The 15,807-nt window shown below is 38.3% G+C and overlaps 2 protein-coding genes across 3 annotated transcripts in view; one reads left to right on the forward strand and one right to left on the reverse strand.

Annotated features, from left to right (window-relative positions):
- Cul4b (cullin 4B) overlaps positions 1-15,807 on the forward strand; it is a 102,471-nt gene that overhangs the window by 13,715 nt on the left and 72,949 nt on the right. The window lies entirely within an intron of this gene.
- Positions 5,847-15,807, reverse strand: part of Mcts1 (MCTS1 re-initiation and release factor) — a 15,029-nt gene continuing 5,068 nt past the window's right edge. The window contains exons 4-6 of one of the 2 annotated variants that reach the window (XM_050132113.1): positions 15,056-15,189; positions 9,519-9,586; positions 5,847-8,397 (exon numbers count right to left, since the gene is read on the reverse strand). In XM_050132113.1, coding sequence (XP_049988070.1) covers positions 8,316-8,397; positions 9,519-9,586; positions 15,056-15,189 — 284 coding nt within the window. In that variant the 3' untranslated portion in view covers positions 5,847-8,315. The remainder of the gene's footprint in view (positions 8,398-9,518; positions 9,587-15,055; positions 15,190-15,807) is intronic. The other variant, XM_050132114.1, reaches the window with a different exon arrangement.

The following is a 15,807-nucleotide window of genomic DNA, read 5'->3' on the forward strand; positions in this document are numbered from 1 at the left end:
TATATTCCTCACCCTCATTAATTAAAGTCAGATGTGTAAGTGAACTTTGACTTTAAAATGTTAATAGAACAGCGTTTTCAAAAATGTTTTGTCTGTTTACTTACTTAGTGTGCATGTGCACATGTCACCACCTGCATGTGGTAGTCAGAGGACAACTCAAGGGAGTCATTTTTCTCCTTCCACCAAGTGGTCCTGGGGACTGAACTCAGGTTGTCAGCCTGGACAGCGAAGTACTGTTACCTACTGAGCCATCTTGCCAGCCCCCTGAAGCACCAATTGAATAGGTAAAAGGCTTTCTACCCAGGAAATATTTCACATCATGAGAAACTTAAGAATGTCAATATACAGAAGCGGAAGCTTTAAGCCCTGAATAAGGACGCAAAATTAAACAATTTTTACAAGTCAGGTTAGCTCCAGTCTGTTATCCAGAATTCTGCAGGCAAGATTATAAAATCAAGGCTAGCCCAGGCTATATAGCAGCTCTCACTACCACCACCAGTCGGTGACATCTGTAACAGTGTTTGCCTAGCATGGATGAGGCCCTGGTTGAGACCCTACATTTGATCCTTAACACCACGGCAAAGCTTTCTAACTTAAGGGCTCAAGGATTTTCATGTACACAAAGTGCCTAACAGCTAAGCAGTTTTGTTACAAAATCATCTTACTGCTTTGCAAGTTTCCAAGCCTCAGAGCACCAGCATAAGAACCTTAATCTTGAAAGAAAAAACAGAAACTGATAGGGAGAAAAATGGACTGCCAGATTGTAGACTTCCCAGTCGGTCTCCTTTGATAAACAAGGAAACCGAATTTGTTTTCTTTTTTAGTTTGGTTTGATTTGTTTTTTTTTTTTTTTCAGACAGGGTTTCTCTTTGTAGCCCTGGCTGTCCAACACCTCATTCTGTAGACCAGGCTGGCCTGCAACAGAGATCCGTCTGCCTCTGCCTCTAGAGTGCTGGGATTAAAAGACGTGCACCACCACCACCCAGCTCAAGGAAACTGAATTTGTGTTGAAGGCTTAATGTAAAAATGGCTCTCCAAACAAGAGCTAAGTTATAACCAGTCTTGCTGAAAAGCAAGTCCTTTGCCCACATGCTATGTAAGCCAGAAGTTACTTATTACAGTACAGGAAACTAAATGATAGTTGGCAATTATTACTGACAAGCTATATGATTAAAGATTAAAATAGGAAGAAGTAAAGTTTTGTAGCTTGTAAACCTAGATGTTTTTCATATGGTAGAATTCCAAAAATACTTACATAAACTTGAGGAGAGTAAATAATTTATTATGCCCTATCGTTTATTGTACCCCATTGACCCTGACTGAAATTAAGTATTTGAAAAGCTGGGGTGGTCGTGCATACTGGTAATCCAAGTACTCAAGGGGCTGAGGCAGGAGGATCAGGAGTTCAGGGCAGCTTGGATTATATACATAGCAAGACCTTTCCTTAGGTGGGAGAGAATCTTGAAAATGTTTGGATGCTTTGATGGACTTGTTTTTCTTTCTGGTTTTGCCTAAAAGAAAAATCAATGTTGTTCATGTTGAAATTAAGAAATCTACAGTGGGTTAGAGATGGCTTAGTGGTTGAGAGCAATTGTTACTCTTGTAAAGGACCCAAGCTCGTTCTCCAAATGCACATGGTGCCTCACTTAACTCCAGTTCCAGGGATATGATACTTTCTTCTGACCTCCCTGAGCACCAAGCATACAGGTGGTGCACGTACATGCGGGCAAAACATTCATACATATAAAAATTGTAACAGTAAGTCTCCTACACATCATAAGCTTTTGAACTATAGTCTTCCACATAAAACTGACACATATACTTCTATTTGTAATTAACTACTGATGTTTTCTTTAAATTGAACATTAGTAGTGAGACATGCCATTCTCTCCAACTAGGGTTTTAAGTGAGAATTATTTTTATTATTTCTCAGAGTTTTTAAGGATAAAATTTAGTGTTCTTCAAATGTTACTCTAAAGCAAATGTTAATCCCCCCATCCTGTAACTTTTATTTCAGGATTCTGTTGTTTTATGTAGTCCAGGCTAGCCTAAAACTCACAATTATCTGGGATTAATGAACTGCCCATAATAAACAACTTCAGAACAAGCTCCTGAGAGTTTCTTCCTTAATCTATTCTATGATAGACTTTATTCACTAAAAAGTTGGCTTTAGAGACAAGGTGAAATAAACTGTTCTCCAAGCCTCAATCTGCCTTCAGAAGCAGGACTACCAGGAAGGTATGGCTGAAGAGGCAATTATAGAGGTGCACTAACCATAGCTGGCTTCTTTTTGATTTGTTTATCAGGCAGTTCTCTGTGAGTAACAGAGTTGGATTTGAATTTATGGTAGTCCAGCTTAGGTCTCCCAAGTGCTGGGACTATAGACATGTACCATTACACTCAGCCTCCTAATTCTAATGCTTATTTTAAAACTGACCCTCAGTTTTGTTCATTTCACTATAGTTCTTTACTGGGAATTAATTACTTTTAATACAGTACTAAGTTGGTAAATCTCACTATGCCTGCCATAAAAAGTTTACTAAAAATATACATAGAAAGCATAAAATACAAAATATAAAAACATATCATTCATTTACATGCATCAGTCTTTACACAGACTGGTATGGCTTCATTACAACAAACTGTTGCAAGACTATGATATTAAAAGTAAAGTTGCTGGGCGGCAGTGGCACACGTCTTTAATCCCAGCACTCGGGAGGCAGAGGCAGGTGGATCTCTGCGAGAGGCCAGCCTGGTCTACAGAGCTAGTTCCAGGTCAGGCTCCAAAGCTACAGAGAAACCCTGTCTCGAAAAACAGAAACAAAAAAGTAAAGTTATATTTAGCTGGGCAGTGGATGCGCACGCCTTTAATCCCAGCACTGAGGAGGCAGAGACAGAATATCTATGAGTTTGAGGCCAGCCAGGTCTACAAAACTAATGCTAGGACAGGCTCCAAAGCTACAGAGATAAACCCTGTCTCGAAAAACCAAAAAAAAAAAAAAAAAAGTAAAGTTATATTTGGAATTAATTTTTGCTGTGATATGATTATAACATATTTAATGTATATTGTCTACAGGGTTTCCACAATATTTTAATGACCTACCCTTATAGCAAGTTTCTGGTTGCATGAGAGCTCAGAAGTGTTATATTGACATGCGATTTACGTTTTCACTCTTTTTCTTTCATTCAGAATCAATTTTTGTACATACTCATTTAGAAATTGGAATCATTTTGAATTCCCTGAAGAACACTGAGAGAGATGTTCTCAATATTAAGGAATCTAGATAAACAAAATTAAAATATTTACCACATTTTGTTTGGGCATACACCGATATTTCCATTAATACATAATTGCTGTGTTTACGTTACCATGACCAACCAAAAAAAATGAAATACCTCTGCAAATTTAGCAAATTGCTATTTGTTTACCTTCTTCTAAAGCACTATACCTAGAAATAGTGTATTCTCAGTTACGATGTGTTTGGATGCTTGTACAGAATTATTATTTAACAAATAGCATATGATCTCTACTTGGGGAATATCAATCCCCTCAATTTGGAAATTCTCAGGACTACCATTGGAATAAATCCAGCTGGTCTTGTTTGAAGTTGATAACTTTTTTAAAATTTTACTTTATTTTTAAAGATTTTTATTTATTTTGTATATAGGGTTCTTCCTACATGTATCCTGCAGGCCAGAAGAGGGCACCAGATCTCATTACAGATGGTTGTGAGCCACCATGTGGTTACTGGGAATTGAACTCAGGCCCTCTAGAAGAGCAGCCAGTGCTCTTTACCTCTGAGCTATCTCTCCAGCCCCAGAAGTTGGTAACATTTAAAAAAAAGAGATAAAAAAGAAACCTTGAACTGGCCGTGGTGGTATATATAGCCCATAATCCTAGCTTTGTAGGAGATTGAAGCAAATTCAAGGACTTTTGGATTATAGAATGAGTTCAAGGCTAGTTTAGGTAAATTATTGAGCCCCTGTCTTAAAATAAAAGACTAGAGATATAGCCCACTGTCAGAGCACTTGCTTGGCATTTACGAAGTCTTGGGTTCAACCTCTACTACAGGGAGGCAGAAACTGGGGAGTTGAGATGGCAGCTGCTAACAGAAAAACAGCAAAACATGAGTCTGCTAGAAGACTGGTGGCTCAGCTGTGAGGCACTGAACTGTAGGAAACCATCTGAACTGGGATGGGGAACCCTTACAACTCCAAGAATATGGATTTTTCCTTTTATTGGGGGGGGGGGTTGAGACAGGGTTTTACTGCCTAACAGTTCTGGCTGTACTGGAACTCGCTTTGTAGACTAGGCTGGCCTCAAACTCACAGAGATCTGCCTGCCTTTGCCTCCCAAGTGCTGGGACTAAAGGTGTGCGCCACCACCGCCCAGAGTATATGGATTAAAAAAAAATTAATCTATTGTATGTTAGGTGTTTTGCCTGCATGTATGTCTATGTACCGTGTGACTGGTACATGGGGAAATCACTGCAATAAGCAGCCTGTGCTCTTAACCACTGAGCTTTCTCTCCATTCCTACATTTAGATTTTTTAAAAAATTCCATACTGGATACAATGTAAGAGATACTTTTATAGTTAGTTTACCTGTACTTTGTACATTATTTTGAAACAGGGTGTCACTATGTAGCACTGGCTATCCTAAAACTCATTATGTAGATGAGCCTGGCCTCAAACTAAGAGATCTACCTGTCTCTGCCTCCAAATTGCTGTGGTTAAAACAGTGAGCCACAATACCCGGCACAAATTTGCAAATTCCGGTGACTTAAAATTGGGAATACTGATTTTATAAATTGGTCTTGGACTATCACCATTGCCTATTTTTTCTTCATGAAGTTTCCTATACCTACTTGTATTTTTTCCTTTGTGCCATTCTATATAGAAGCAATACCCTATTGAGCTCAGCTGACCTGTGCTGAGTAAAACTGAGCCAACTACACAAGAATAACTGGAATGTAAGTTAAGTTTGAGACAGATTTCAATTTGAAACTTAAAACTGGTGTTTGCTCAAATGATAACAGGCCCTCTCTGTATTATTCTCAGGAACATAGGTAAATTTTCCTTCAAGTGTGCTACATAAAGTGGCTCATCTTTCTGCTAGTTTAGCATCTCTCAGTTGGCTTCCATACATGTTTAAAAACTGAAAAGGCCAGCTGGGCATGGTGGTGCACACCTTTAATCCCAGCACTCAGGAGGCAGAGGCAAGTAGATCTCTGAGTTTGAGGTCAGCCTGGTCTACAAAGCAAGTTCCAGGAAGCTAAGACTGTTACAGAGAAACCCTGTCTCAAAACAAACAAAAAAAGTGGGAAAAAAAACTGAAAAGGCCTGCACAAGTAGGCTGGCATCTCTGGTTAAAACTGATGAGATGAGCATCCAAACTGCCTAGGCTCCCATAAAACCAATAGGTGCAGTAGGATCAAAAACCAATTGCCATTGTTCTTGGGGTCTCAGTAGTCCTCACTGTCGGCTACATTCAACGAGACCGGTTTTAACCCAGGCTTTTTCAGACCCAGGCCAGCTGGCCTTGGTGAGATCCCGATAGAACATCCCCATTGTCTCAGTGTGTGGGTGCACCCCTGGTGGGTGGTCCTTGGACTTCCCACAGGGCAGGGAACCCTGATTGCTCTTTGGGCTGACGAGGGAGGGGGACTTGATTGGGGGAGGGGGAGGGAAAGGAGAGGTGGCAGTGGGGAAAAGACAGAAATCTTAAATAAATAAATAAATAAGAAAAATAAAGTTAAATAAATAAAAAAATTTAAAAAAAAGAAGGTTGAAATTTTTAATTATAGAAATTCAAGGTGAACAGCATGTTTCCTTCCATTCAAGGAAATGGGATTTTGTAATATTATAATACAGTACTGCATTACAATAAATGTACAATATTACAATAAATGTAATATTTATACTTCCTTATCCAACTGAAAAAAAAAACTGATGAGATGAGTTTAAAGGCAGGCAACATACTTAGTTCACCAAGGCAAAAGTCAATGTACCTTAGCATAGTAGACGAAGTATTCTCTACACCCACTGTGACAGTGGCTATGTACAAGCATAAATTATTCTAGAAACCAGGCAAAACAAAGTTTTAACTTCTACAATCTATGTTTGTGTATGTTGTGCTCTTGATTGTTTACACCACACAGACAACCTTAGTCAACTAACATTTCAGCAGTAAAAATAAAAACTCAAAGCTTGGCTTGGCACAAGTGGCACATGTATTATTTTTAGGACTATAAGGAGCTATAGGCATCAAAATGGGTGCTTCTGCCTCAGAATGAGAGACATAAATTTGAAATCAGTAAGTCAGCATAAATGTTCTGAGACAAGATCTTACTATGTACACCTGGCTGTCTATACTCAGAGACTCTCCTGCCTGAGTGCTGGAATAAAGGGTATGCCCCACCACACCCAACAAGGCTTTTTTATCTACCATTAATAACTATCAAAATTAAGTAACATGGTAAGTTATAAGATACAGCTGTCACAAGAAGAAATTAATAGATAAAAAACTTGAAAAGGATATAGGAAGTAAAATATCAGGGCATAAACATTCTGATTCAGGAAGAAGCAGGACAAATTCTCTAAGCCTTAACCCAGTCCAGATGAAATTTTGTTGTTGTTGTTGTTTTTATTTTTTTGAGACAGGGTTTCTCTTTAGCTTTGGAGCCTGTCCTGGAACTCACTCTCTGTAGACCAGGCTGGCCTCAAATTCAGAGATCTGTCTGCTTCTGCCTCCCAAGTGCTGGGATTAAAAGTATGCACCACCACCACCTGGCCCAGATAAAATATTATTATCCCAAGGTACTAACCTTTGTTTGCCCTATAAAGGCCCATTACACAAATTAATATATTTATATTCTAACTGGGAAATCTCCAAGTCTTACATGGTCCATCAATGGTGAATGGTTTGCCAATCTGAAGATCAGATCTTATAACTGTATTCACCTATGTTATATCCTGAAAGGCCGAGCTAGAACAAACAGCCAGCTGAATGATCTCTCTCTCTCTTTACTATCCACCCTCACCATTGTCACCAACTTCTAACTGTAACACGGGTCACCACAATCTTGTAAATGTCTGTATCCATCTGAAAAGTAAAATCACAGTCAATATTGGTAAATAACCAAAAGAGAGATGGCTGAGACACTAGCATAACAAGGTCACTGGGAAGAAAGGTCTTTATCACTAAAACTTGCAAGTATTCTTTAACTTCCAAAACAAATTACTCTTCTTTCTAATAGTGGCTCATAGCCCTCAGGATAGGAGATAGACATTTTGAAGGCAATATAGTGGAACACAAAACTGAAAGTTTAAATATCATAATCTGACTCAAGAGAAGGCATTATAAATGAACCTTAATCTGGTGACACCTGATTTTTACAGAACTGTATACTGTATTTTCCTGTGTACAAAGGGCAGTGATACAGTGAAAAAAGATAAAGAAAATGGAAACTTCCTAAGACAAAGCTACATTTCTTAAATGATTTAAAAAGATAAAACGAATTTAATATAAAAACAAATATCAACCATATACAATATAAGAATCAGGTCCCTAACTCAAGGAAACTAACAGTTTATAAAACTTGAAAAGAGACAATTGAGGGAATCTGACAAGTTTAGATAGTTGATCATATTAGAAAATAACTTTTTAAACATTTTCAGGGTGTTGTGATTATATTTTTTAAAGATACATATTAAGATAGTTACAGGTGAAATAATAGGCTAAGATTTGCTTCACAGTAACTAGGAAATAGGGAAGAAAACTGAAGCATAGGTAAAGGAAGATTAGCCATAAAGTGAATCAGGGTGATGAAGGAAGGAAAGACTATTATACTATTACCCATATTTTAGAGTATGTTTGGAATAGTCCATAATGAAATTTAAAACAACAACAACAACACATACACAGAGAGACACACATAAGAACACTACTGGGTGCTTCAGAATAATGGAATAAAATTCCAAATCTAGCTTCTAGCTCCATAACTAGACAAACTATCTAAAAATCTACCATAAACTGGCAAACACATTTACCAAATCATCTTCTATCATTAACCTAAATAGGACAGTGAGTTCTCTGCTAAGTTACTTACCAGATACTCTTTAATGTTCAAGTTTGCTACCCAATTGTAATTTGTATTTAAGTTAAAATAATTTCTGAAGCTAACAGAATTTTAGCATCCACAGAATTTATTCAGCATAACCATAGAGGCATTGTCTTCATGCTGCTACACACAGACACAAACACAGATACAGCATAATAGCCATGTTTAGCCCAAGCACATTCCTTTTGAGGCTCATTTATATGTCTTCATATGCCACAGCCCATCATTTAAATAATGGATATTTTCAATGCCAATTCCTTTGTTGACTTTCTCACTGTAGAAAGAAAAAAAATACATAAGCAGGTTTTATGAATTTTATAGGCTTAATCATTCATGAGAAACACAGTCTAAAGTGTCATGCTACTTTACAATCAGTGAGCACCATGTAGGAAATATATTGCTATTATATTATTGTCTACATTAAACTACAGTACTCGGTGGCAATTTGTGAGGTTTGGGGATTTGGTTGATCTGACTTCTCTTTTAGTCAGCTATTTGTTTTATGTGGTACTACAAAATCAAACCCCAGGCCTCATGCGTGCTATACAAGCATCCACCATTGAGCCACATAATCACTCTTGAAATTCATATTTAAGTGATTCTAAAGCTGGGTGTGGTAGGACACCAGTTCCAGGACAGCCAAGGCAACACAGAGAAACCCTGTCTGGAGTGGAGAACAACCCAGAAAGTAAATACAAACAGAACGATACCTACAAAATATGCAAACATCAACACACTAAATCTCAAAGTAAAATTAACAGAATTTTGGTTATATATGTTGAAAACATGCTACATTTATTTTATTTATTTATTTGTTTATTTTTGGTTTTTCGAGACAGGGTTTCTTTGTGATTTTGTAGCCTGTACTGTAACTAGCTCTTGTAGACCAGGCTGGTCTCAAACTCACAGAGATCCACTTGCCTCTGCCTCCCAAGTGCTGGGATTATAAAATAGTATTTTTGAGACAGTCACTTTGTAGTCCCAAGTAGCCTCAAACTCACAATCCTCCTGCCTCCACCTCACAAAGTGCTAGGATTATAGTCAGGTGTTGTTACACCTAGCTGTATGTGTGTTTTTCAAAACTAGCAGTAAAATACACACCCTCTAGCACCAATTTAAACCTAGATAGGCACTAAAGAGAAAATCCTAAAGTATCACATACACAGATGGGTATAACACCTGTTTCAGCACGTTTCGTTTAAAAATGTTTAAGAATATAACACTGAAGACAAAGTGACTTGTAATGGCTTCCTAATGTTAGGAAAAATAAGAAATGAGCTACTTTGCTTAGATATTTATAAGATGTGGTATGAATGACATCAAACGTCACCTGTAACTGATGCTTCCTAAGCTACCACTCATATTTCAGTTATATGAGCCTAAAATGAGACTTACATATCATCTGCAGACATCTTCATGACACCAACACATAAAGCATGTTGCTTTCCTTCTGCCATGATTGCCTGAAAACAAGCTAAGAAAACTATTTCTCATTTGGGGAAGGGAAGTATGAGAAACAATGATTGCTTTGCCATTTGAGCCCGTCTTTGTTCTCTCCTAGACCATTGATTCCTTACAAGCAGGAACCTAGCGGTCTTTGGGTACAATGTAAATAGCCAATAAATCCTCAATGAATTGATCATTTTAGTTTCAAGCCAAATATCAGTAATGCACCTCCTTATGAACCAAACCAGAAAGTCAGGCAAAAAGAAGATAAAACTTACTGCAGATAAATACTAAAATCTGTGAAATATTTATTAACTGCTTTAGTTATTTCTACAACCAAATGGTGGCTTTATATAAATAACACATAAAATAATAATTATATTCCCACCTGGGCAAGGTACAAGCTGATAATCACTATACTTAGAAAGTTAGGGAAGGGGCTGGAGAGATGGCTCAGTGGTTAAGAGCATTGCCTGCTCTTCCAAAGGTCCTGAGTTCAATTCCCAGCAACCACATGCTGGCTCACAACCATCTGTAACGAGGTCTGGTGCCCTCTTCCGGCCTGTAGATATATACACAGACAGAATATTGTATACATAATAAATAAATATTTAAAAAAAAGAAAGAAAGTTAGAGAAGGAAAACCATAAATTTTAGTAAACCCTGAGCTACATAGCTAGTTTAAGGTCAGCTCTATGTTACATAACAAGACTTGTCTCGAAAATATACTAGATTTCCACTCTATTTTGATGAGCCCCCTGTAACAGTTTCAGCCTTTACACAATTGAAACAATGATTTTAGTTATCCTTTGAAGCTTCCAAGTTTTATGCTGCAGTGTTTGAGTTCAAATACACACAGAATCTCTCTACTATTTTTTGCAATTTCTGTAAATCTGTTACTTCAAATGAGGAAACTTCATCTCCAAAAGAGGAGTGGGGGATGATGATGGTAAAGTTAAGGTACTAGGAAAATCTTCCAGTGAAGGAAAAATACAGACCAGAAAACATACCATTGTTTAAATCTATAAACATAAAGGTAACCTGTCCTCAAAGAATACTTTTCTCCATTGACTTTCCAATGGTCCATTCAGTATAGCACAAGTATTTGAACACCTAGTATGTGACTCATATCTACATCAATACAATGTGTGTCTATCATATACAACTTATTCTATCCTTTAGGTATAAATGCCACAAAAGAGAAAGCCTTCTTTTGAGCACAAGACACAGAATACACCTTTTTTTGAAAGTTAGTGTTACACTATGTAGCCCAGGCGGATCTGGGCTATGTAAACCAGGATGGTCTCAAATTTACAAAGATACCTCCTGAGTGCTAAAAGTATGTACCTATCATTACACCCTGGTATTTTTGTTTCTGAGGTTGACCTCAAGTTAATGGCAGTTTTCTTGCCTGAGTCTTCCAAGTATTAGGATTACAAATTTAAGCTAACACATCCAGTTAAAACACACCTTTAAATGCAACCCATACTTCATAGTGATTTCCTTGTACACACCAATTACTATTCCTTTTCTCAGCCTGAGGCAAATGACCACTCTGTCTATGATAAAGCAGAAGATAAGATTCCTGTCCTAATGAACAAAATCCTATATAATAGATAATATAATGAAATATTGCTGCAAATTGGAAGTGATGCAGAATCACTTATTCCTAGTCATGGCATAAACAATATCCTTTAAACAGTATGGAGCAGGGCTGCGATAGTGCACCTCTGGAATATCAGCACCTGGGAGGCTGGAGCAGGATTGTGAGTTCAAAATTAGTCTGAACTACCTAGTAAGATCCTGAATGGGGCGTGGGGAAAGAGGAGAGACATGGTAGCCCACACCTGTAATCCAGCATTTGGGAAGTAGAGACAGGAAGATCATCAAGAGTTCCAGGCCAGCCTGGGCTGCATGAGACCCTGTCTTAAAAACAAGTTTTAAAAAGTGAGTTTCCTCCCTAGCAACCCCTAGACAAAAAGGATAACAGGAATCATTAACTGATCGTGACTTAAAAGATCATCATGACTAAATGTGGTGGTCACAGCCTTACTTCCAATGTTTAAGAGGCAGAGGCAAGAAGATCTCTGTGAATTTAAGGCAAGCCTGATGTTTACATAGCAACTTCTTTGCCACCAGGGCTACATAGTGAACTACTGTCTCAAAACAAATAAAAAGTCCAACATAATAAGGTGTGCTGTACATGAAGATTATTCCTTGATTTGAAGCTGTCTCAGTTTACCACTATTCTTCTATTTCTGGTTTGTTTTTGAGGCAGTCTCCTGTACTCCAGCCTGGCCTTGAACTCATGGCACTTGTCCTGTCTCAGCTCCCCAGATTCTGGGAATACAGGTACACACCACAGCTTATAGGTCCATGTGCATTTCTTTTAAAAAGTTGAATAGGTTATATTGGCTTTTTGCTCCTGTGGTTATTTCTTTTCTTTCCTTTTCTCTTTCTTTCTTTCTTTCTTTCTTTCTTTCTTTCTTTCTTTCTTTCTTTCTTTCTTTTTTTTTGTTCGTTTGGTTTGGTTTTTCATAACAGGGGTTCTGTGTAGCCCTGACTATCCAGGAACTGACTCTGTAGGCCAGGCTTGCTGGCCTCAAACAATCTGTCTGCCTCTGCTTTCCTGAGTGCTGGGATTAAATGCATGTGCCACCATTGACTGGCCTGTGGTTATTTAAGGTCTCACTTTTTCCTTGTTTGAAACTACATTGCAATGTCTCTAAATGCATTTATTTGACCTATCCCATTCATTATTATCTGCCACCTTCTTTTACTAATGAGGCCTGTAAGAACACAAACTAAGACAGTCAATCTGGGAATATAGTCCTTCCAAAAATTCATTCTTAGCTAGGTGTGGTGGCACACACCTTTAACCCCAGCACTTGGGGGCAAAGGCAGGCGGATCTCTGTGAGATAAGCCTGGTTCGTATATAAATTCCAGGACACCCAGGACTAGGTAAGAGAGACCCTGTTTCAAAAAAAACAAATAAAAGACCTAGCTAGACATGATGGCTCATTCCTGTGATCTGATACTTGAAAGCTGATACAGGCAGATCACCAAAAATTCAAGATTAGACTAGACTCCTTCTCAAAAAGAAACAAATTCTACTTATATATTTTCAAGTTGAATATGTTCAAAATCTTAAAATGTTCTCTAAGTGTATTGTGTGATGTTCACCCATAATCCTAGTACTTGGGAAAACTGAACTAGAAGATCCCCATGAGTTCAAGGCTAGCTTGTGTTGCATAACAAGATTATTTTAAATATAAAATACACATTTCTCTTAGAGAAAAATATATTCTCAGTTCTAAACCAACCTCCTAAGTCAGTCTTTAGGTTGGTACATTCATAGATGCCTGTAAACCCAGCACTGGGAGGCTGAGACAGGAAGATTCAAGGCCACCCTAGGCTACCTATTGAGTTCCAGGCTAATCCAGGCGACGTAACACAAAATACCCCCCCACCCCCCACACTATACCTGCTGCCTCAATTCAGTTCTTTCTTGAATGCTTTTATTCCACTATTGATGGGGAAGCTTTGTTAACTAATTATCTTCAAGAGGTGGGACCAAGTTAGGTCCCGAATCTAGCTAACTTCTACACACTATATCTGGAGAGTCAAACTAAACATTAAAGTGACAAGTTTATGTGCAAAAGAGGATCCAGACAGATCACCTATAACCTATTTATAATCAAGTTTCAGACTGCATCCTGAATCTGATAATAGGTTATAAACAGGCTGCAATGACACTGGAACTCCTTAATAACTTTTTAATTACCTTCTATGAATCCACATAAAATGAAACACAATTTATTATCACGAAATAAAAAGGGAAGGAAAGAGGATCCAGAAGGTAGAAGTGCTTAAGATACAAACCTGATGAGCTGAGTGCTATCCCAAGATCCTACAGTAAAAAGAGAGAATTGACTCCTGAAGTTGTTCTCTTACCTACACATACACATACATATAAACACATACATACACACACACAGAGAAATAGAAAATTTAAAAATAAAAATAAAAAAAAAATCTGGCATGACAGTATATGCCCATGGTATGACCCATGAATAAGGAATTCAAGAATAGTGTTGGCTACATAGTAAATTCAAGGTCAGTTTAAGACTGTCAAAGAAGAAGGGAACTGGTAATAGTGGTAAACATCTGTAATCCCAGCACTCAAGAGGCAGAAGCAGGATTACAGAAAGGTCAAGGATAGTCTGGGCTACATAGTAAAATCTAAACCAGTCAGAGATATATAGTGAGATCCTGTCTCCCATCAATCAATCAATCAATAAATAAATATAAACAAGAGAGTGGGCATGGTGGCACATCCCTTCAAAACCAGCACTCAGGAGACAGAGGCAAGCAGATCTTTGTGAGTTCGAGGCCAGCCTGATCTATATAACAAGCTCTAGGCCAGCCAAGGCTACATAATAAGACTGTCTCAAAAAAAAAAAAAAAGACAGAAAATATAATTGGGGGTAAGAGGAGTGAATATAATCATAATACATTGCATACATGTGTAAAATGGTTTAAAGAAATTTATTTGAGAAAAAAATTGAAAAAGGGGAGCTAGCTGAGTGATGGTAGCACATGCTTGTAATCCCAGCACTCAGGAGGCAGAGGCAAGTGGATCAATGTGGGTTCGAAGCCAGCCTGGTCTATAGAGCTAGTTCCAGGACAGCCAAGGGTACACAAACTCTGCCTCGACAACAAAAAAGAGGAGAGGGAAGAATGGGGCACATGCCTATAATTACAGAACTTGGAGGGTAGAGGCAGGAAGAGTAGGAGTTCTAGAGCATCCTTGGCTACAAGTTTGAGACCACGCTGGGCTACATGAGACACTTTCTCAAAAAGAAAAAAAAAGAAAAGAAATAAAAAGGCTGCTTGATTCCAGTTCATCTTTCACTTCTTTCATGGCCAAGAATATGCCATCTTATAATCCTATGATCCCAACATTCAGGAAACAGGGGTAGAAGAATTCTGATCAATCTGAGAACAATTTGGAATTCATGGTGAGTTCTAAACCAGCCTGGACCACATAGTGAGTCTGAGGTCCAGCCAAGGCTACATAGTAAGACCTTATCTCAGAAAAAGAAAGGAAGGGAGGGAGGGAGGGAGGGAGGGAGGGAGGAGAGGAGAGGAGAGGAGAGAAGAGAAGAGAAGAGAAGAGAAGAGAAGAGAAGAGAAGAGAAGAGAAGAGAAGAGAAAAAAATTCAAAGTTGGTTGATTTGAGTTTATCTCCCATTTCTCTTAGTCAGATTAAGTCTCCTTCAATAGGGTGTGGTAGCACGTGCCTGTAATCCAAGCACTGATGGGGAGACTGAGGCTAGCTTTGGCTACAGAGTGAAACTCCAATTTCTGAAAATATACTAATAAAAATTAAAAACACATATAATATTCTTCTGGATGCTAGATATTTCAGTAATGGCAAGAACACAATGAACAATTTTCAGTGGTTAAGCCCCAGGAAGGATACAACAATAGTATCTACGGCAGCAGGGTAAAGCTTAGCTCCAGGAGAAGTTAAGCCGGGACACATGATATTTGCTCCACTGAGGACAAATTTGATGGCTCCTTTATCAACCTGCTGATGTGGCAAGATAAAAGGATCTACAAGAGAAGAAATAAATTATATAAATTAGTGTGACTGAAGACTCAAAGAACACAAACAAGTATTTTCCAAAATTACAATACTCTTATGGTTGCAAAATAAAAGCCAGCCGGGCGATGGTGGCGCACGCCTTTAATCCCAGCACTCGGGAGGCAGAGGCAGGCGTATCTCTGTGAGTTCGAGACCAGCCTGGTCTACAGAGCTAGTTCCAGGACCGGCTCCAAAGCCACAGAGAAACCCTGTCTCGAAAAAACAAAAAACAAAACAAAAAAGCAAAATAAAAGCCAAATCACTGTCCTTTACTAACAAATTTGATAAATATTTTCAAGAAAAGAGTATAGGAGTATACATCCAAATAGCTTGCAAATGGGTGTAAGCTTCCTTTAGAACAACTTAGCAGCACGGATTAAAAGCCTTGAAAAGAATTCTATTCTTAACCCAGTAACTCTACTTCTGAGTCTGTCCTAAATAATAAGGAGGGATGTGCAGTATGTTGGATAGAAAGATGTGTTCCATCACTAACATACAAAAAAAGAAACGAGGCCGGGCGATGGTGGCGCACGCCTTTAATCCCAGCACTCGGGAGGCAGAGGCAGGTGGATCTCTGTGAGTTCGAG

This window comes from Alexandromys fortis, unplaced genomic scaffold (assembly GCF_014885135.2).
Source record: "Alexandromys fortis isolate MF-2015 unplaced genomic scaffold, M_Fortis_MF-2015_v1.1 scaffold_391, whole genome shotgun sequence".
NCBI classification, from domain to species: domain Eukaryota; kingdom Metazoa; phylum Chordata; class Mammalia; order Rodentia; family Cricetidae; genus Alexandromys; species Alexandromys fortis.